This window comes from Anomaloglossus baeobatrachus, chromosome 2 (assembly GCF_048569485.1).
Source record: "Anomaloglossus baeobatrachus isolate aAnoBae1 chromosome 2, aAnoBae1.hap1, whole genome shotgun sequence".
In the NCBI taxonomy this organism is placed as follows: domain Eukaryota; kingdom Metazoa; phylum Chordata; class Amphibia; order Anura; family Aromobatidae; genus Anomaloglossus; species Anomaloglossus baeobatrachus.
The window spans coordinates 105,618,057-105,641,209 of NC_134354.1; the positions used below are offsets into that span (position 1 = coordinate 105,618,057).

At 40.0% G+C, this 23,153-nt stretch overlaps 1 protein-coding gene across 2 annotated transcripts in view; it reads left to right on the forward strand.

The window, feature by feature from the left end:
* SEZ6 (seizure related 6 homolog) overlaps positions 1–23,153 on the forward strand; it is a 978,507-nt gene that overhangs the window by 490,346 nt on the left and 465,008 nt on the right. For both annotated transcript variants that reach the window (XM_075335249.1, XM_075335250.1), the window contains exons 2-3: positions 8,515–9,276; positions 12,599–12,732. In XM_075335249.1, coding sequence (XP_075191364.1) covers positions 8,515–9,276; positions 12,599–12,732 — 896 coding nt within the window. The remainder of the gene's footprint in view (positions 1–8,514; positions 9,277–12,598; positions 12,733–23,153) is intronic.

Below are 23,153 nucleotides of genomic sequence, written 5' to 3' on the forward strand. Positions count from 1 at the left end.
TCTTTGTCTGTTTTACAGTGCATTGTAAAACACATGTAAATTGTTGTTCATGATCACCTCATTTGGGATTAGACTCTTTCTTAGTTACCACATCTCAGTTCCTTACATACAGATACTTGTCTCTGACTGTTCAATTGTGGTACATCTTCTCACCCAGTCCTCATCACGCAAATATTTTTCTGTGGCAAACCTCACAATCAGGGATAAGGCTCTATGCTTCCCTTTGCTACATATGGTCTTATGGAGGCTAAATGTCATCTTGTTAGAGTATATCTTTACTCACAGAAATCAGACTTTATGGTGGCAATCTTTGTCTTTTCTCTGTAATGGCAACACTCTCATCTAGGAAGGCCATTATCTTCCTCCATGAGTAGACGATATCAACTGCAGTGCAGGATGGAGATTCTTACATGCTGTTGTTTGGCCTCAAATAGTTTCTGGGTGGCACACTAATTGACAAGTGTTACTCACCTTAGTTGCTTACATTCTATTTGGGCTTCCTTTTTGCTTCTGTCTGAAGATTGTCTGAAAATCCTTCTGAACTCTATCAACAAAAGAAAATTCACTCTCTGATGTGTTATTGCTAACTCCATAACTCCCCAAGACTCAGCATTTCATACAGCAGCTCAGTGTTTTAACTCTTTATGCTCTACATCTAACACTTCATTAATCAACCCTGCTACTCAGAGAAATATTAAGTGGCTTGTTAAAAAAGGGCATATCTGCTTCAGAAATATGTATGAACAAAATTCCCCGCTTTACACTTTGCTGGATTTTTTACATAATTGTCGCAGCCAATATATCAACAAATGGCATAGGCTAAAACATTGCCCTATATACAGTATAACTACAGATCATAAAATTAGCATGGCATGGCAGTTCAACAGACAGCAACAGGGGTTCAGACAGTAAACGCCTGTGTTACTTGTCAGTGCAGTGGGCAGTGAAACCATTTTCAATCCTATTGCAAACATGTTCATATTTAGATATTAAAAACATGTCACAATTTTGTGATGTTTTGATGTATGCAAATAGGCCTAACTAACCTGATGCCACATTCACCTGCTGGTGAATAAACTAGGGCACTGGGTCTATATCACATTAGATCACAAACATTTAAGAACACTTTTGATCCAAAACATACTGAAAAAGCATCACAGGGGTTTTTTAAAGCAAAGAAGTGGAATATTCTGCAATAGCCGAGTCAGTCACCAGATCTCAACCCCAGCGAGCTGCATTTCATATGCTTAAGAAGACAAAACTGTATCTATGGTTGCCAAAATTCCTGAACAAGGACCAGTCCCTGCTTGTAAATACACTAAGTAAAAAATATATATACAGTACATGACATATTTAGAGGGGGAATACAACATCTAAAATTTGCACAGCTGTCCACTGGATTTGCAGGCTAGTGGACTCATCATCACTAGCTTAAAAAATAAGAGGGCTCCATCCTGTCTATTAGATCACATCTAACTAAGACTCACCAGTGGGGAATTTTGTCATATGAGATTGTTATATATTACAGTAGACCCATATATAGTCCCTGTACAGTGCCTTTCTCTTGGTGGTGTTGCCTTGGCATATTATTTGTACATTTTTGAGGTTTGTAGATTAAAATAGCAAAACATGATAATTATTCCATTATGGGCCTGATCTCAGACATCTATGCTCTCTTGAATAATAGTGGCTTGCTAGATACACCAGCTCATCAGTACATGCGGATATGGGAGGGTTGGACCAGGAGGGAGCTGCCTTACTGGGTTTGGAGGATTATTTGGTCCAGGGTGTTTAGGATCTCTATCAACACGTTATATAAAGAGAACCAAATTAAGCTGTTGATGACATGGTATCCCACGACAGAACTCCTTCACAAATTCAATTATTCTATTCCAAACATTTGCTGGAGATGAAGGGTGAAGGGGCCTCCCGATTCCATATTTTCTTGTCCTGTCCGGTCATAGAGGGAATTTAGATTGTGGTGGTGGTGTGCTTAGTTGAGAATGTCCTGACTCCTGACCAAGTGTCTTCCTTTAGTCCCGGTTACTTACCTGTTGAATGTATTCCCAACATACTTAGACAGAGCCAAAACAAAACTCCTGTTACATCTGTTACATCTTCTGATGGTGGCAAAATGTCTAATCTCTCAATCATGGAAGGAACTTGCCCCACCATCCAAGGAGGATCTATATGCTCATATTAAGGACATTTGCCAGATGGAACTGCTCACAGCTATCCTAATTGATTCTATAGATACTTTTCTTCAGCTATGGCATGATTGTGACCTCTTAGTGGCAACATCTCACCTATAAGGCTTAATTACACATGGAGCCTCCACCTACCCCACCCTCGCTTTACCATGATGTGAACCCCAGTAGCATGACCCTCCTGATCCTTATTTAAATTCGACAACAGTGTAGTAATATCTAACATAACTCTTTCCATGAGACAGTGTAATATTTCATGTCACTATGTTATTCTTGTCATTTATAGTTGTAAAAAAGGAAAATTTCAATAAAATACAACGTTGGGAAAAAAAATAGCAAAACATGCCGTGGTCACAAATTGTGTAGTTCAATTAGAGTGTTATTCTCATCTATCTTCAGAACATGAATAGTTGGAAATGGAGACGTCTTTGGGTATCTGTGCCACTTTCCATTTACTGCTATGGGAGTCCAAACATAGCTGAGCATAGCCGATCAACTATTTAACCATTGTCAATACTCTCATAGAAGTTAGTAGAGAGTCACACTTGTGTGGCCGCATCAACACTGTTATGTGAGATGGGGCACCATTCATGAGATAACTGTAGGTCCCAGAGGTGGCTATACCATAACTGTCTCAGAAGAAAATACCACTTTAAGTATTGATGTCATTATGACAGAGGAGCTCTTGTGATTCATTATTATTTATCACATTGCTACAGCAAGCCAGATGATGGAGGTCTTTTTTTAACAGTGGAGAGTCACAGGTTGGCATATCTTATCCTTGAAGGCTTTCGTCTACTGCTAGAAACAATTTCACATTCCGGTTCATTTAGCAAGAACTTATTATGAGAGAAAATAATAAGACACTCTTTTTTTCCGACACTCCCTTGTAGTGAAGCAGATGAGCAGGTTTGTGGGAGGAAGAGATAATAAGGGAGAAATAGGATGAAATGTTGATAAACACTGGCGAACAAGTGAAAATGATTAGGGAAGATTCAGTGGATTTGGAAGAAAGGTCAGAGCGGATGATGAATACATTTATTAATTACTGTGCTAGTACAGGAGAACGGTGTTCGTCAGGAGAATGCATTTCTGAATTTACAGAGGTGAATCATTCATTAAGGCAATGCTTGTAGTGCAATCTTCTTATGTACTGCAAGTTCTGTACATCTTCTATAATAGATAATGGATAGCATTTCTTGGCACAAGTGATAATTTGAGTTTTATCTCTTTTCAGGCAGTAGTAGCCTAAATGCACATTAGTTAAAAGTTAGCAGAATCCACCAATATCACCAGGTTTATCCGACCTTCTAATGTATGTAGAGGCCTTCAAATCTTCCCCAACAGATGATGTCTGGGATGGGAAGGTTCTGTCTTGTTGAATTTCAGCAACAGATCCTTTTCTTCAATGGGGAGAAAGGTTGTAAGAGGGAACTGGGTGATGGCCGACGCGACTCCACTCCACTTTACTTGTCTCAACTTGTGCATGGGTTCCACCCAAGCTGGGGGGTGCGACACTTACTTGAGTCTTCTGGGGTACATCTGCTACCCCACTGCCGGTCACATGAAACTGAGAGATTCTTTGCAATACAACAACAAACTCTTTATTTGATTTGCAATCTTCTGGACAGACATGGCATACAATCCTGTTCTGTTGCCGCTGTTCTGGTGGGTACTTTCTTATCTAGCCCTCGCCCTGGGTATTAGCCTTCCAGCAGCCAAGCCTAAACTTCAGCTTTTCCCCGTTTCTTGGATTCGTGGCTTTTTGTGTCCTACTACCACCTTGGATGATGTCTAGGTTGCCCAACACAAGGGGAGCCTTGGGCTCAGGACACACCGGAGGAGACCTCCCGGTTCCCTGATGGACTCTAAACAGAGCTCATCCACACCTCAGGATCCTCTCTGCACAACTAACTCTCTTCCTGGCCTATCTGACTTTCCAACCCTCTGATCTCTGACACTCCTCGCATCCTGGCCCTCAGTTCCTCTGCAACCAGGAAGTATCTATATATTATACATACTAAAACCTTCTCTTACTCCAATACCTATCTACTAACATTCCTATTCAACATTCTTATGCTTTACATCCTACGATTATGCATTAGTCTACATCTTCAGCTGTACACACTAACAGAAGCAATAAAACAACGGCTTTCATATACATTACATGTGCATCATAGGAGTGGGGTGATCTGACCCTCTCCTACAAAGTCAGGCAGCAACTTTGAAAGGTAACACAGGAAACCGAGCCAAGTGTATGGGGCTTGGGGAGCAATAGCTTTCAGCCAAGCTATCTATATTGTATGGTCAGCTTAAAGGTGTTGTCTGCCACTGAACAACCCCAGCCTAATTAATTAATAATTACTCTTAATTGTTCATCAGCCAGTACAACCACCTCTATTAAAGCAAAAGTTTTGGTGGCTTTCTGGTCTTGAAAATTTAGCGTGTGTTAATTCAATACCAAGAAGGAAAGACATCAGCCATTATCTTAAAGAAGCAATTGTTGCTGCCCCTCAATCTGGGAAGAGTTGTAAGATATTTTCAAACAATATGGAATCCATCATTCTACAGCAATAAAGATTATTCCGCAAGTAGAAAAAATAAAAGACAGTTGACAGTGTTCCCAGGAATGGATGTCCCATCAAATTCACCTAAAGAGTCAATTCATGCAATGGATAGAGAAATTGCAAAAAAGAACAAAGAGCTTCAGCTCAGACTCTAAAGGCCTCAGGTAGCATGTTAAATGTTCAAATTTATAACAATACAATTAGAAAAGGACTGACCAAGTATAGCTTGTTTGGAAGGGTTGCAAGGAGAAAGTCTCTTTTTGTCTAAAAAAAAAAAAATGGCAGCACAGCTAAAAAATTGCAATTCGCATTTAAACAAATCAGAAAATGTCTGGAACAATATTCTTTGAACAGATGAGAACAAAGTGGATATGTTTGGCCATAATGCCCTACAACATGTTTGGTGAAAACCAAACACAGCATAACAGTACAAACACCTCGTGACACCTGTCAATAAGAGTGGTGAAGGGGGTCATGATTTGGGTTTGTTCCTAGCCCCAGGACCTGGTGACTTGTAGCCATTGAGTTGCCAATGAACTTCCTTATTTACTTAAGTATTATAGAGTCTAAATTGAGGACATTTATGCAAAACCTAAAATTTGGCGGAAAATGAGTCCTGCAACAGGATAATATTACCAAGAACTTCATTAAATCTACAGCAGAATAGCTGAAGAAGAAAATAATCAAAATGTTGAAATAACCCAGTTCAGAGTGGACTACAACCTAGGTGAAATGTTGTGGTGGGTCATAATAAAAGCTTTGAATACATGAATGGCCACATACTTCGAAGTAGACTATCAATCAGTGTGCCTAGGAGTGATTACAGCTCATAGAGTATAGTAAGCAGTGACTGTAAACGCTCATTAAACCACACTGATGACTGATAGCAATCAGTTGCAGGTAAGATATAACTTCATTTTGCCCTGTAGCCGCTGCTTCAGTCTAACAATTGAACTGGATTTTACCCTATATCTGCACATAAATAAAATTTATGGATGTGATAGGTTTCTTTTAAAATATAAAAATTTTACAAAATTATGTAAAACATATCAGCAGAATATTCCACAGAAGACATTATGTCATATTGATAGCACCAATAATATAATGTTCATGATGTGTCACCAAGACAGAGTTCTGTCTCGCCACTAAGCCTTGCATTGCTTTTGTACATGGCTATGACATCTAGGGTCAATGTCAGATGGATATTACGTGAGAGGTCTCATATATACCCATACACTGGGAGATGAGAGAAGTCTGATCCATTTTCTACTGACATTTTACCTACCAGCTACATTGATCCTTTCAGTTTTTGTCTTAGTTGCAGCCACTGGAAATAGATTTTTCTCTTTTGCCTTGATTGGGGTCAAGTCTAAATGAACTTTCTTTTCATCCTTCAGGCGCAGCAGGCGAAAGTAAAAGAATAGTCATTTTATTTTTAAGAATTCTGCCCTGGAACAAGTTGAATATAGTTTTTCTGTTCAGTGTTGGATTCCATCTTGTGTCGAAGGTCATTGATTACCAGCTTATTTTGGGTCAAAGAAAGAAGTATAGTAGCTTTAGTCTGAACTCGGAAATGTTGCTGTTGTAAACTTTCTTTTTTAATAATAATTCATAATTCATCATGATATTGTGCATGGAAGATATACGCAAACTGGATTCCTTCAACCATCCGTTTTTTGGCTATCTTTGATTTTACATTGTAGATCACAGACCAAATACAATTATTGTGTCTTTTCATATCTCTTGTTTAATTTTTTTAAAATTTTGAGGACCGATTGTCCTCCGAAAACAAACAAACAGAAAACACTCCACATAGACTGTATGTCCAAATTTGATCTCTACTGTGAATCAAACTAGCCAATGCAAATCAATGACCTCGTGAAAAAAAATGGATATCAAATGGATGTCATCTGTTTACTGTCTATTGAGTAGGAGAAGCTAAGCATTTTTTGATCAAAGGACAAAAACTGATGGAATAAGGCTATGTTCACACACAGCATTTTTTATGTGTTTTCTTCTGTAGCCAAAACCTGCTCTCTATTTAAAACGGTCATTTTTTAGTATTCTCTCTGTATTTTCTCACTGATTTTTATGCGTTTTTGGCAGTGTTTTTCTGATTACATGTGTGATTTTTCTATAGTATAAACAATACTCAAAAGGAGTCAAAAGGAGGTTTAGTGAGCTCACAGATCCTCCTATGGATCTTCGGACCAGGGACTGTGTGGTTGGCATCCACTGTGTAAGGCAAAATTTTGAAAAAAAAATCCCGTCGTCTGTCTTTCATAAAAATTCTTGTCTTTATTAATTCATATGAAAAAATGTTCATGTACATATCCCGGACGTCCCGCCTGACGCCTTTCAGACTACGTACTTTCATGTACATATTCCGGATGTCCCGCCTGATGCGTTGCAGACTATGTTCTTCTATGTACATATTCCGGACAACCATCCCGGCTGACGTGTTTTGGGCTACTCCATTTTCTCCTGTAGGTGACCTCTGAGGAAGGCATGTATTTGGTTATTTTTAGGAAGCGAAACGTACGTTAGGTCTCCTGTCTTGTTTTGCTCTGGATAACCTTTGTCCTCTGACTACCCAACACTGTGAGTATATGGGTGATGTATATGTGATCATGGTCAACTATTTTTTGTGCACTGCGACATATTCATACCTAATTGGTTAGCATGCATGGGGGTCTCTGCATTTACTTGGTCATATTTGATTAATCACAGATGCTTATTCGGTCATATTGTCCATTTGCTTGAACCTCCATGATGCTAGTTAAGGTTCACTGCTGTAATGTTTTGGAGTACCTAAAATATTTGTTTGACCTTTAATCAGATTGTCCCCTTTTTACTTTCTATGTGGGGTATTAAGTCATTACCATCTAACTGTATTTCTGGTCCGTTTTTGTTTTTTTTTTATTGGCGTCTTTTGCCTTATCTATGTATTGCTATATACAGATCACTTACTGTTAAATATGGATATTGGTTTTTCTATGGTTGTGGATTCTCATTTTAATATTGTTATTAATAAAAATGTATAATTTTTTATTGAACATTGTTTACAGATTTGCATTTTTTACTCCATTTTCTCCTGCATTTCATCCTATTTCAAAGGCATTTGAGAAAGGATGCAGTCTAAAATGTGTGAGCAGGGACGGTTGTCCGGAATATGTACATGAAAAGACGTAGTCTGAAATGCGTGAGCAGGGACGGTTGCCGGAATATGTACATGAAATTTTTTTAATATGAATCAATAAAGACAAGAATTTATATGAAAGATGGACCACGGGATTTTACCTTTCTAATTTTTTTCTATAGTACATTTTAGTAAAATTTGTTTTATTCACCAAAAACGCTGTTGAATTTTTTGCAGTGTTTTTTCACTTTCTCATTGTTTTCTAGGGGGGAAAAATATGCTGAAAAAAGTTTAAAAAATAAAAAATGCTGAAAAAAAACCCAGCAAAAATGTGAAGTGTGAATATAACTTAAGGATTTTAAAATCTGACACATGGATCAAAATTGGTACACGATGCTAAGAGAAACATAGACCGTTTTTCACATAGGAGAATAAAAAAGCTGATGTGTGAAACTGCTCAAATATTCATTTTGAACTTGATCGAATGAGGATGAATCAGATCTCCATATTTTTCTTTAATTTGTGTAGGAGATATAATTTTACATTTCAATTCATTTATTAAATACTTTGTCACTTATGTCTCTTGTCTTCTTTTAACTAGGTTTGATCTCTGCAACAAGAAATGAAATAAGCAATAAGCCAACTGGAAGATGGGACCCAAAGCAAGATGCAACGTCAACCACTTTAGTAGAGGATCTAGAAGGAGAGGTGCCTTTCTTCACAACAGCACCTACTATGACATTGTTGAACCACCATCCATTTTTAGAGGGGATTCTCCATGAGAGTATCATGAAAAAAGACTTTCGTCATCTACCTTCTTACTTTTCAAGAACCAAACAGGAGGATAGGGATATGAAAGACAGATTGACTGCGCTCAAAACAAAAGTTAATCTGGCACATGCTGACCATTTTCCAACATCTCCTGATGATTCTTCGACACCTACAATTCCCCTTAGCCCATCCACAATGATAATGGATACCACGTCTAGTGTCACTGACAATGGAAGAGAGATTCAAGAAACTGTATCGACAGCCCCAGTACTGGAATCACTGCCAACTTTGGATTCTCGTATCCCACTACAAACAGAGAAGGGTAATGTCTATCACACACCCCAGCAAGGCTTAAGTCACACGAAGCCTTTATCAATTGCTCATTCTTCCTTTCCTGATACCACACAAGACAGTTTTGACACATATGGGGCAGCTGAAAGAACCAAAACCAGAATTATAGCAGAAAGGAAAAATTCTAAAAAGACTATATCCAACATATCGTCATCTTCTGCTACCCTCACCGAAGAAGAAGAAGAGACTACCACCAGCACCATTATTACCACAACTGTGACTGTAACAGTGCCAGTGCCAGGTAATTATGGAAATGCAACCACAAAATCACAGATGACTCAAAAACATTATATTCAGATAGCAACATAATCTGCTCGCAAAATCCTATAAAGAGATTGACATATAATGGGGCACAGGTAGCCCCCATCGCAGTTCCACATTCTAGAACAGTGTATCCCACATTCCAGTCCTAACAACCCCCCAACAGATCATGTCTTCAGAATTTCCTTAGCATTGAACAGGTGATGGAATTCTTATCAAGGCATCAACTGTGCAATACTAAGGAAATTCTCAAAATGTGATCTGTTCGGGGACTTGTGGAGTGGAGTTTGGTAACCACTGTTCTTGGATTTAGAATATTTTACTAATTTCTAAAAAATTATGCCTAAGGACAAACTCAAGCACCGTAACTCCAGTGTTAGATTGATTAGAATAGCATCAAGATTAGTTGCCTCCAAGAAAAATTTGCAATCTCTTAGAGCATCATAATGACGATAATGATCAAGGTACGTAATGACTTCACACCACTGGTAACTAAAACCTTGTCAGTTTCCATCCTTAGATAAGAAAACATATTAAACACATTGGTGGAGTCATGTAGATAGGATAGCACAGATCCTACACATGGTCGTTAATAGTGATGAATGAAGCAACAATTGTGGGGATTTAGACCACCAACCCCAGGTATGATCAGTCACCCTGGTGCATTTTTAATGTCTTTGTGAACCTTGGGGAGAAGGTGTAATGTTGGTATGCGGCGATATTAACCATTAAGCACATTCCTAGTAATAACACCACTAACAAGTGCCGAACTCAGAATATTTTCCAGTTCATTACTCAATTGATGAACTGGATAAGATGTTGTACATAACACCATTAGGTTTTTACCATTATGGATAAGCCTCATATACATTACTCAGCCATACCACAGTATTGCCTCCTTGTCCACAGGTTTAAACACATCTTTGAGTCTTCAGAGTTCTTTCAGAGCTTCTCTTTCAGAACAAGACAGATTATCCTAAGAATTAGGATCAATGTTTCTCACATGTTCCGTTACTACATTTACGAAGATTTCAAGATGCGGACAGAGGAAGAGGGACAAATGCCAGGAAGGTAGTCGCTTTTGTAGAAGCAATTAAGGGCAATTTATTTTGATCATTCTGTAAGTTAAACTCCTCATTTAGTTCCTCCAAAACACACAGTGCTTTATTCTTTGCTTCTGTAGTGGGCACAAAACATGGACTATCATTCCTCAAAAAATGTTTTTAAATACTAACCTATGAGCGAATAAATGCAAGTCTTTAACAGCCTCAAAAAAAATAAAATTACACATAGTTGAAAAAGTCAGACCCTTACCAAGAATAGCTATTTGTTCATCAGAAAAATTGTATTTAGAAAGATATATTACCTCTAATGTCCACATAGTAATCTGCAAAGGCATTTTAGAGTATCAATGTAGAGTCTAAAACTGGATAGAGATTGTGCACTTGCATGAGTGCAAAGCCAGCTACCATGTTTTTCCAAAAATAAGACAGCGTCCTATACTTTGTTTACCCCAATAAAAGCACTAGAGCTTATTTTTGGGTAGGTCTTATTCTTGGAGAAACATTATTGGGGTTAAGTTTACCCTCCAATAAAAGCAGACCCCCCCCCACTTCCCAGGTGACTCATACTCACCAGACCCCGGATGTCAGCGTGGCTCTCAGTTCCACCTGTGATCTTCCGTGGGCGCTCCCATGCTGCATCCCCTGCTTCCAGGTGACACCTATACATCTGATTGCACACATACTCATACACACACACATCAGATCTCACACATAGAAACATCAGATCACACACACAATCAAACATCAGATCACACACACCATCACACATCAGATTGCACACACACACTCACCACATTCGGCAATACCGATTGCTTCCAGCCGGCAGGGAAAGATGGGACGCAGTGCAGTGGAACACATGGAGGACCTGGCGGTGGAATGCATCGATGTGTTCCACTGCAGTGCATCTCAGGATTCTCCGCTGTCCAGAAGAAATCAGTATCGATGGATGTGGTGAGTGTGTGTGTGTGCGCTATCTGACGTGTTATTTTGTGTCTGATCTGATGTGTGATTGTGTGTGTGATCTGATGTGTTTGGGTTTGCGATCTGATGTAAGTGACTGCAAATCCTCCCGCTCAGCGTCTGGTGAGGATGATTGCGGGGTGTCCGCTGTCTATAATGAAGTATCCTGCAGTATCTTCAACTTTTTTAGCTACATGGACACTTCATTATTGAACTGTGACTAGGGCTTATTTTCGGGGTAGGGATTATTTAAGCCTTGCCCCAAAAATGCTGAAAATCCCTGCCAGGGCTTATTTTTTGGGAAGGGCTTATTTTTTTGAAAACCACAGTATCAGAGATAGCTCTACTGCCCATAAATAAATCTACAACCATCTTTGCCTTCATGATCTCTTTAAGCACAGTACTGAACATGCGCTGTCTATATTGTAGGAAGTGCTGATATCTTCCTCCTGTCCTGGTCGTCATATAATTGTCAACTGCAAGTAAGGAACGGGAGCAACTGTTTTTTAGCAGTCCAAGATCAGACTGAATTCACCCTGTAACTGGGGCCAATATATCATCTGAAGTTACAGGGAATATCAGCACAAAAAAAATAATGCACTTAAAATGCACTCGCCACAAGTATTTTTGTGAAATAATTGAAAATAAATAAAAGTAAATTAAAGTTTTACCAGTCTTAAATCTTGTTTTGTGTCCAATGCATATAAATAATTGCTACATAATTGGTAACTTAATGTAAAATATATTTTAGCAGTCCTTTGTATTCGTAGAACAAAAAAAAATGTTTTTTTCTTTACACTTTCCCCCAATATCAGCAAAAGAGCAAAACAAATATCATTTAAAAATTAGATCCCACATATACAGAGAAAAAGAGAAAAAAATAATTTTATTATTCGAGCTAGAGTTCTTAAAACTGAAGGTATAAAAAAATGCACAAAATGTGTCTAGTCAGTAGTAGAATAAAATTCTCTGGTCTTAAACCGGTTAATTAGAACTCCTTCTAGGACAGTATTTTGTGAATGCATTATATGATCATGGATCCCCATTATTAGCTATAGTATTATATTCTTATCAAAATAAAAATGTTTTTTTAGTAGGTTAAGATTATTCAGTGAGTTTTATAGTAATCTAAGAAAAACCTCAGGTGAGTTATTACAAATTACCAAATTACACCTTCCATGCTGCTAATTATATATGTGACTATATCTAACTACCATTAAAAAAGACATTACAAAAGACGAGGCACGAGATTGTACGCTCCTCTCTTTTTTCTTACAGAACCCTGCAGTAAAAATTTTACGTCTCCTGAGGGCGTTCTCCTATCTCCGGTTTATAGAAGCGCTCCATATAACACCGGGCTCGACTGCAGTTATACAATCTATGTGTATTCCGGTTATGGGGTTGAAATTAAGGTAAGTACTATGTGAGATAATCAGGGAGTGAAAAGGCTGACAAGTAAATGGAATAACTTACGGACACCATATAACTGCTGTGCATTATCAGGAAATTTCTCTGCCTGAGTCGTACTGTATTAAACTTTCACATAAAGGTATTATATTTATAAAGAAGAATGGGAAAAAGCTGCTGCAATTTCAGCTGCTCTGAGCTGACCTTTAACGTGCAATATGGAAAAAAGTTTATATACGATATACAAAGCTGTATGAGTAGGCAGTCTTACCAAAAACGGAATTACTGGTTGTTATATAAGTTGGCAAAGACTGTAGACTTTTAATATGAGTTTGCCCGGCTTACCTACAAGTAACAGTCTAACGTAAAAAGATTATCCAGGACTATATTAATTCCAATATAAAAACGAACAGTCAGGTAGTTACCCGACACCGGCACAGACTACTTAGTCAACGTAGCCGATCTTCCTCTTTCAGGCTGCTCTGTTGATGGCACATGACTGCTGACATCATGCTGATTGATAGCCGGCTTCCAAAAGTTAGGCAGGGGAGAGTGAGGTATCAATCAGTGTGACGTCGACAGTCACATACCATCAACAAAGCAAAGTGGAAGAGAAGCCGCCGCTCTATTGATGTGATATAAGAGTGGTGGACTATCGCGTTCCAACCCCTTAAGACACATCTATTGTAATGTGACTAATTTCTTGCGTCGTTTGTAAATATTGTGCTATTTGAATTGCACTGTAATGTGATGTTTGCTTGTGTAATATATAGTAATAGGTAAGGTATAAGGTATAATGTGTATTAGTTTAATAGATAGGAATGTGATGTTTGGTAAGAAAGTTCTGCCCAGCAACAGACAGCAGGGTCAGAAGTAGTTACCGATTGGGATTAGCCCACCCTGGAAGGAGCCAGTTGAAAGGGAGAGTGACAGTTCATTCTATTCATTCTAGAAGAGTCAGTAAAGACCTAGTGAGCGAGAGTGACGGACATGTAGTAAATCACGAAGGTCGCAAACATGGGTGGCTTGTGGCTAAGATGAATAGTGTAACGTTTCCACTATAGTCTGCTGCTTGGATTTCTGCACCAGCCACCAGGCACGGCCGCATTCCCACTGTGGGTGATGGCAGTGATAGAGGCAGAGTCAGTAAAAGTAGCTCTGGTGAGCGCAGTCTCCACCCATCCACCAAGCTTGGTAGGCCTGGGACTTGCAGTACCACTAGCTGGCTGTGGTGGTGTGTGCCTTCCAGGTGAAGTTATCAGCTTCCAGCTCCAGCCTACTGCAAGCACCACACCCTTCTTATACCTTCAGTGGTTTTCTGCTCTCTGCCAGATATAGTATAGTTATTACTGCTTGTCTCTGGTTCTCACCCTTCTCTGTATTTTGATCCCTGTGTTTTGACCTCTGCCTGCTCTCTGATGACTCTCCTGCCTGATGTTTTTATACTTGACTGCTAGCTCTGGTTTGACTTGATTTCCTGACTATGCTCTTTCCTGCCGATTTTGTCCCTTTTTTGTATCTTGTGGTTTTACCCTGCTTGTAGACTACTTTTCTTTGGATTGCAGCCTTCCATAGGCAGCGACCTCCTGGACCCTGTAGTAATGCCAGATCCCTGTACAGGGGTTAAAGAGTTTTGTGGTTCTCAGGATCCTGCTGAGTGGGCGGCTTGCCTCTAATCTGTCCATGACAGCCATTCTGAGACTGAAGTCCCAAGCAGACGTTACAGAAAGGAAACTGAAGGCAAGATAGCGTGAACCTCAAGTGTGAACAAAGAACCAGGATGTGACCATTGTTGTGACTAGAGACTGTTCCTTGCAACTGAGTGGCCCCAGACGATAGAAGTCGGAGGACAGAACCATAACATCAAGGCCCCGTCAATGTACCAGGTGATCTCTACTGCAGAACTCTAAAGCGGGCTTTACACACTACGATATCGTTAATGAACTATCGTCAGGGTCACTTTGTTTGTGACTCACATCCGGCGTCATTAACGATATCGTAGCATGTAACAGTTATGTGCGACCTAAAACGATCGCAAAAGCGGCAAAAATCGTTTCAGAGAGGTCGTCCTAAAACAAAAAATCGTTTACCTCTCATTAGCAATGTTGTTCCTCGTTCCTGCGGCAGCACACATCGCTATGTATGACACCAGAAAATTGTCAATTACCCGTTTCGTTAAACACGTTTGTTTCTTTATATCTATTGGAACAATGCAAAAGAAAAACAGGCAAAAAAAGGCAAATTGAATATAATTTCACACAAAATTCTAAAAATGGGCTGCAGAACGTTATTAGCACCCTAAACTTATTAATTTGTTGCACACCCTTTGGAATAAATGACTGCAATCAATCGCTTCCTATAACCATCAACAAGCTTCTTACATCTCTCAGCTGGAGTTTTGGACCACTTTGTTTTGCAAACTGCTCCAGGTCTCTCATATTTGAAGGCGCCTTCTCCCAATAGCAATTTTAAGATCTCTCCACAGGTTTTCAATGGGAATTAGATCCGTACTCATTGTTGCCACATCAGAACTCTCCAGCACTGTGTTTCCATCAATTTCTGGGGGCTCCTTGAAGCATATATAGGTTCATTGTCCTGCTGGCAGATCCATGACCTAGGACACAAACCCAGGTTTCTGACACTGAGCATTACACTGCCACCCAAAATGCTTTGGTAATCTTCAGCTTTCATGGTGTCTTCCACACAGTCAGGGAACCCAGTGCCAGAGGCAGCACAACAACCCCAAAGCATCTTTGAACCTCCACCATATTTGAATGTAGGTATGGTGTTGTTTTCTTTGTAGGCTTCATTCTGTTTTTGGGAACCAGTAGAATGATGTGATTTACTAAAAATGCTCTATCTTGATCTCATGTGTCCACAAGATGCTTTCCCAGAAGGATTTTGGCTTATTCACGTACATTTTTGCAAACTGCAGTCTAGCTTTTTTTATATCTCAGTGTCAGCAGTGGGGTCCTCCTGGGTCTCCTGGACAGATAGTTCATGCTGACACTGATGCACCCTGAGCATGCAGAACAGCTTGAATTTCCTTGGTACTTGATTGGAACTGCTTATCCTCCATCTAGACTATCCTTAGTTGCCACCTTTCATCTATTTTTCTCTGTCATCCACGTCTAGGGAGATTTGCTACAGTGCCATGGGTTGTAAAGTTCTTGATTGTGTTGCACCCCGTGGACAAAGGGAAATCAAGATCTTTAGACATAGACCTGTAGGCTTGTGATTGTTGATATTTTTCAACAATTTTGGTTCTCAGACAGTTCTTTTCCAACCTTTTTATCTGTTTCAGGTGTGATTTTCATATTGCCCACACCTGTTACTTGCCACAGGGGAATTTGGATGAGCGTCACATGCTTGTAACATAGTTGTTTACCCACAATTTGGAAAGGCTCCAAAAATTTTGTCTGGCCCATTTTGGAGGTTTTGTGTGAATTTATGTCCAATTTGCCTTTTTTCTCTGTTTTTTTTCTGATGTTCCAAATATACACAATAAGAAATAAACATATGTATGACAAAATGTCTTTAATTGCAATCATTTTCTGGGAAAAAAGAATTCATTTTCTGGAATAATTTAAAGGGTGCCAACACTTTTGTCCATGACTATATGTACTTAAAAGGTTACAATTAATTAATGATTTCACATATTACAGAAAAGGAATGGGACTATTTTAAATGGGAAGTCTATAATTAAGGGCTTATGTTCGCATGTCGACATTCTGTCAGTTCAATAATAAAATAGTGCACTGGATCACCATGTGAAAGAATTCGGTAGGTAATCTTACACGCCATCCCACCTCCATACAACTGGTGTTCATAGCCTGCTGATTAATTAGAGCTTGGCGATTGCAAAACAGACAGCTAGGCATTGTGCGAACAGATTGGCACATATTGTATTATAGCAATTAGAGGCTTGTTACTTCAAGGTCAAAATTACCCTACATGCTATTACAGTCATTTCAATCTTTTTCCATTAACATATGGAAAGCTATGGATGTATTTACAATGTTACTAAATTAATATTATATAAATGATGTAATAATAGGAAAGCTCCAATAACTATATATATATGCTGAGTTCTCTATATTCATTACTAGTAAATAATGAACAGCTAACATTATTTAAGTACCTGTATACTGAAGCCGGAGCAATATTGTGAGATGACTATAAAACATAAAACTATATGTTTCTTCTTTGGTCTCACATTGCTAAATGCAATGAGCTATGTTACGAAAATAAAAAAAAATCTGTAAATTTAAGATACTGTATATTGGTTATATGGTACACGCTAAAACAATTTCTGTGGAAACTATCAGAGTTAATGGGGTTGGATTATGTAGTTACAGTACTTTACAGAAAAGTTTATAAGTAGTGATAGGCAGAACTGGGCTGTCGGGCTTTATCTTTGCTGGGTATCAAAATTGGGGGGACCACACGTTGTTTTTTTAAATTATTTATTTAAATAATTAAAAAAACAACACATGTGGTTCCTCTTATTTTGATACACAGACAAGATAAATGCACGTCTGCTGGCTGCAGCCTGTAGTCATAGCCGTTATCTGTGCTGCGTATCATAATATGGGGGGATCCTATGCCAATTTTATTTATTTATTTTTACTGTACAATTGACCCGCAGACCGGGTCTGTAATTGGAAGCGTCAGACACGCTGTCACTCAGGGTGGGGGCATATCTGACTGCAACCAATCACAGACGCCAGTGGGCAGGGAAAGCAGTGCATATGCATGTATGATAATGTGCAGTTCTGGAAGTGAATTGGCAGCCTGATAGCAGTGTACAGCCACGAGATGGAGCCTCGGTAAGTACAGTGCGCTTGCACTCTATCTCTTCTACCAACATTTTTAATCACTGGATTCTGGTCCCCGTAGACTGATGCTGAACCGGATTTTAAAAACCAGATAACAGGGACCCGCTGGTTTTGGTTATCTGAGAGTCCACTCATCACTAGTTATAAGGTAACCTGTCGTTTTGAAAACGTTGTCCAGTATAATTCAAAAATATTTATAAAGTATGAGAAGATTAATAGAATTGATTAATATACAGTTCCATAAAAAAACAACCCTTACATCACTGCTAATTCTAAGCTTCGGAGTCCGTTTGGGTAGTCCTATTCAATGATTAACAGCTTTTCCACTAAGACCGCCCACTGGACTCTTAACGATAAAAAGAGCAGAGGTGCCGATGAATAAGATATTAGTAACACTGAACTTTTTCTTCGAAGACTATATATCAAATTGCTTAGCTCCTGTGGCTCTATTAAATGCTGCTGGAAAATCACATACTATATTTAAGGGCTCTTTCAAATTCCAATTTCGGAACTCAATGCATGGTCTGGCCATGGGTTTCCACACCAGAGAATGAAAGCTTCATATATTTCTAAGAGGCTCTGATCTAGAGTGCTATGCATTCCATCCCATTCCCAGTAATATTCAATGGACCACGGACAGACATAATTAACCAGCAACTTCCTCATTTAAAGGCCCCGTTGCACGCAACGACGTATTTAACGATATATCACCGGGGTCACAGATTCCGTGACGCACATCCGGCATTGTTAGCGACTTCGTTGCGTGTCACACCAACAAGCAGCCGTTAACGATGGAAAATACTCACCAAATCGGCCATCGTTGACTCGTTGTTTATTTTAAAAAAATCAGTGGTTGTTGAGGACGCAGGTTGTTCGTCATTCCCGTTGCAGCACACATCGCTATGTGTGACACCTCGGCAACGACGAACTACAGCGTACCTGTGTCCTCAACGAGCACCAAGGTGGGAGTGACAGAGATGCGGCTGCTATCCGCCCCTCCGCTTCTGTTGGCGGCCCGCTCTGTGACATCGCTGTGACGCAAAACGAACGTCCCCCTTTCAGGGGAGGTTGTTCACTGCCCACAGCTACGTCATTAGGGAGAGCTGTATGTGAGCCACGGGCAGCGATTTGCCCGTGACGCACAAACGACGGGGGCGGGTGCCATTGCTAGCGATATCGCTAGCGATGTCACTCCGTGTAAAGCCCCCTTAATATTACCAGAACATGAAACATTCAAACCTCCTAAGGTTGGAAGAACATTTTAGCCAAAACTATAAACTACTCCTGTTCTAATAACAACATACGCTCCCCATGAAATAGCAATTCTATAGCATCTTTTTTGAGTTTCTTTTGTTAATTCGACAACTGGGAGTTTCCGTCCTCCTCATAAAGAGGACATGTCCTTAAATAGTCTAAAACTAGCAACTCTGATTGGGCAACGTCAGTCTGTGCAGAGCTGCACGCCCCCAACTGGTGACAATCATTCATCAATTAAGCCATAAATTTCTAGAAGGAATAACAGAGGAATGAGACAATTTAAAGCTCTATGAAAAGATGGTCCAGCATTGGCCATATATTGGGAGTATAAGGTTTTATTGAATTGAACATAAGTGTGTGATATATCTCTGTTGATTGCAACTTCATTAAAGGGAACCTGTCAGGATGGATAATTCTATTTAGCTGTAAATATGGGGTTAATCTGCAGTTTAAGGATACATGCGCGTGATCAGGACATGCTTCGTGCAGGATGTAGCATGTCTTTTGCTTCAGAGCCACAAGTGCTCTCCTCGGGAGACCGCAGCTGTCCGTGCCAAAAATCAGTGTTCGGGCAGCTGCGGACTCTCCCTGCAGAGAACACTCACGGATATGCAGTATAAATTGACCCGCTGCGATTTGGGAAGCCGCACCGCATGGCATGTCAGTTTACGTTGCCGGAAAACAAGCACAGTGGGCATGGAATATCTATATATCCCCTCCACTGTGCTTGTACTGTACAACGCAGCATTTTGGAAGCAGTAAAAACACGCTAGGTCCAAAACGCTGCAAACACTGATCATGGACACGCACCCTTATAGGATTATGAAGGCACCCAGCCCCTGTACTGAAAGTGTAGTTTCCTGGGAGCAGTCATCTAGGCATGCCTACACTGTGAACAGCGGCTGTAAACATGCCCTGGCACTTTGACTTAAAGGGTTATTACCATCTCCAAGATCCTATGACAATATGTAGTAGGTGTAGAAATAATAATATTAGCAAATCCTTCCAATTAGAATTGTAGTATAATTCTCCTGATATAGCCATGTCTCTTACTTCATGTTCAGGGCATTGCAGCTTAGCTATCCATGGTTGTGACCATGAGCAAATAACTGTCACTATATGAGTGGTCATAATAACCATGGATATTTAAAGGGCACCAATCACCAGGATTTTCATATATAAACTAAAGTCAGTGTTATACTGCCACTATCATGCTGACTCTATACATACCTTTAGTTGTCAGATTGGATGTATAGTTTTTGAAATACAGGCAAGTAAAGTTACAGAAATGTACAGCGTTTTGATTGGCAGCAGCTTCTGAATAGCTAATATTTGGGTCAGGTTTTCCTATCTGTTCTCGTCACTGTCTGCTGCCTGGTCTTAGTAGATGTTAGACTGTGTGGGCTCCTTCCAAGTATGAGTGATTTATGTCACATGATAGGGGCGTGTTCGAAATGCAGCCCATACAGTCTAACATCTACCAAGACCAGGCAGCAGACAGGGGCGAGAATGGATAGCAAAACCTGACCCGCATATTAGCTATTTGGCAGCTGCTGCCAATCAAAAAGCTGTACATTTCTGAAACTAATGTGAGATAAAAGATTCCATTTTATTCTTAAAGTTTCCATCTTGTCCTATAGCTAATGATGTCATAAGGCAGAGATAACAATGATGGGTGGGGAAGTTTCCCATTTCCGTTCACAGCCCTAATGTTCTTATTGGTAATAGTTCAGACAAGGCCTTTTCCTGTGACCTTATATAAACTGGTTATATGTACTTATAAGCAGAATTCATTGAGTACACTACAAAGCAGTGTGTGCTTTATTGATTTCCCGAGCGCACATAAAGGCCGCTTTACATGCTGCGATGTCGTTACCGATATCGCTAGCGTGAGTACCCGCCCCCATCGGTTGTGCGACACGGGCAAATCGCTTTCCGTGGCGCACAACATCGTTCAGACCCGTCACACTACTTACCTGCCTAGCGACGTCGCTGTGACCGGCGAACCGCCTCCTTTCAAAGGGGGCGGTTCGTTTGGCGTCACAGCAGTGTCACTAAGCGGGCGCCCAATAGAAGCAGAGGGGCGGAGATGAGCGGGACATAACATCCCGCCCACTTCCTTCCTTCCGCATTGCCGGTGGCCGCAGGTAAGGTGAGGTTCCTCGTTCCTGCGGTGTCACACATAGCGATGTGTGCTGCCGCAAGAACGACGAACTACATTGTACCTGCAGCAGCAACGATAATTGGGAATAGGGGGGCATGTCACCGATTAGCGATTTTGCACGTTTTTGCAACAATGCAAAATCGTTCATAGGTGTCACACGCAACGACATCGCTAAAGCGGCCGGATGTGCGTCACCAATTCCGTGACCCCAACGAGATTGCTTGAGCGATGTCGTAGTGTGTAAAGCGGCCTTAAAACAAATCTTATTAATTTGGAGTTCCAAAGGCATATTTCGCTTATACTATACTTGCCTGTATTTCAAAAACTATACATCCAATCTGACAATTAAAGGTATGTATAGAATCAGCATCATAGCGCAGTATAGCACTGCCTTTAGTTTATATAGGAAAGTCCTGGTGATTGGTTCGCTTTAAGCTGCAATGCCCTGCACATGAGGTTATGTGACATAGCTAATTGGAGGTATTTGCTATTATTATTATTATTAATAATAATATTATTATTATTACTACACCTACTACATATTGGGTTAGGATCTTGGAGATGGGAATACCCCTTAAATGCTGTCCCTACAGCGCATCAATTATCTGATCTGACCGGTTCCATTTTAAGTATTTTTAGTGGTGCATTCATTTATTTGATTTATTACAACATTTTTGTCACGTTTGTATCACTGAGCTTGTAGCTAATAACGGCAGATGTTATTATTTTTTCATATTTTCTATAAAAAGGCAGCCTGGTATATTATAGACTGCCATTCTGCTTTCTGTCTGGCTCACACGTATGGGAATGATGATATTTAGGAGAACACCTTCACTGCTCTTTCTACATATTGCTGTATTTAAAATGCTGCTATGGAGACCACTCATCCCTTTTAGCAGAAAGGATAGAAATTGGTGGAGACGTGAGGAGGTTATTGAGAAGCACGCGGTGTTCTATTGTATTGTCCTATTACAGAGTGTGGCAATGGGCAAAATGTACTTTCTGAGTAAATGTTACTTTATCACACTGAACTGTTATGCAAAAAAGAATAAAAAAAAATCCATTTTAAGTTTCTGCATCTTTGTCCATAGAAATCGAAATTATACCGATGATTTGCAAAAATAAACATACATTTACATAATACTTCTCGCTATTTTTTTGCAGTGACTGCTGAACTTTCAGCCAGAAGACTTTAGATTACTGACTGTTCATTAAATGGCTAGACATACACATTATTCATAGGATAGTCGCAAAATAATTTACCCTGACTGACCTGACCTTGCCAAACATGACTCCTGACTAATTGTCTCCGCCGCTGTCTTCGGTTGACATCCGCGTAATACAAGGTCTCCAACATATTTGAAGAATTCTGAATTACAAGAGAAATTTCAAAACTTGAGGCTGACAAAGAAATGTCAAATCCATTGTATATAAAAATTAGTTTCTTATGGGTCAGTGAGCTCTTAGACACAGTAAAAGTCCTTATTTATACATCTCCAGAAATGTAGAGCCGTCCAGACTAGCTTGAAGTGAAAAACAAAGCACATTTTAGGGATTTTACAAATTATTAAGGTGATAAATATTATTATTACATATAACGCAAGACTGGACACAGAAAGAAGTGGACCCCTTTAACATATGAACCTTTTAACATATGGGCCCTGAAATTTCATCTTTTTGTATTTATGTAATATACCTCATTAACCATACCAACACACAACTGTAAAGCCCGCTTTACACGCTACAATATATCTTACGATGTGTCGGCGGAGTCACGTCGTAAGTGACGCACATCCGGCATCGTAAGGTACATTGTAGTGTGTGACAGGTACGTGCGATTGTGACTGAACGTTAAAACGTTCATCGCATACACGTCGTTGAATCCTGACGAATTGCACGTCGGGTTGTTCAATGTTCCCGAGGCAGCACACATTGCAGTGTGTAACACCCCGGGAACGATGAATAGATCTTACCTGCCTTCCGCCGCTCCAGCCGGCAATGCGGAAGGAAGGAGGTGGGCGGGATGTTTACGTCCCGCTCATCTCCGCCCCTCCGCGTCTATTGGCCGGCTGCCGCGTGACGTCGATGTGACGCCGAACGTCCCGCCCACTCCAGGAAGTGGACGTTCGCCACCCACATCGAAATCGTCTGGACTGGTAAGTATGTG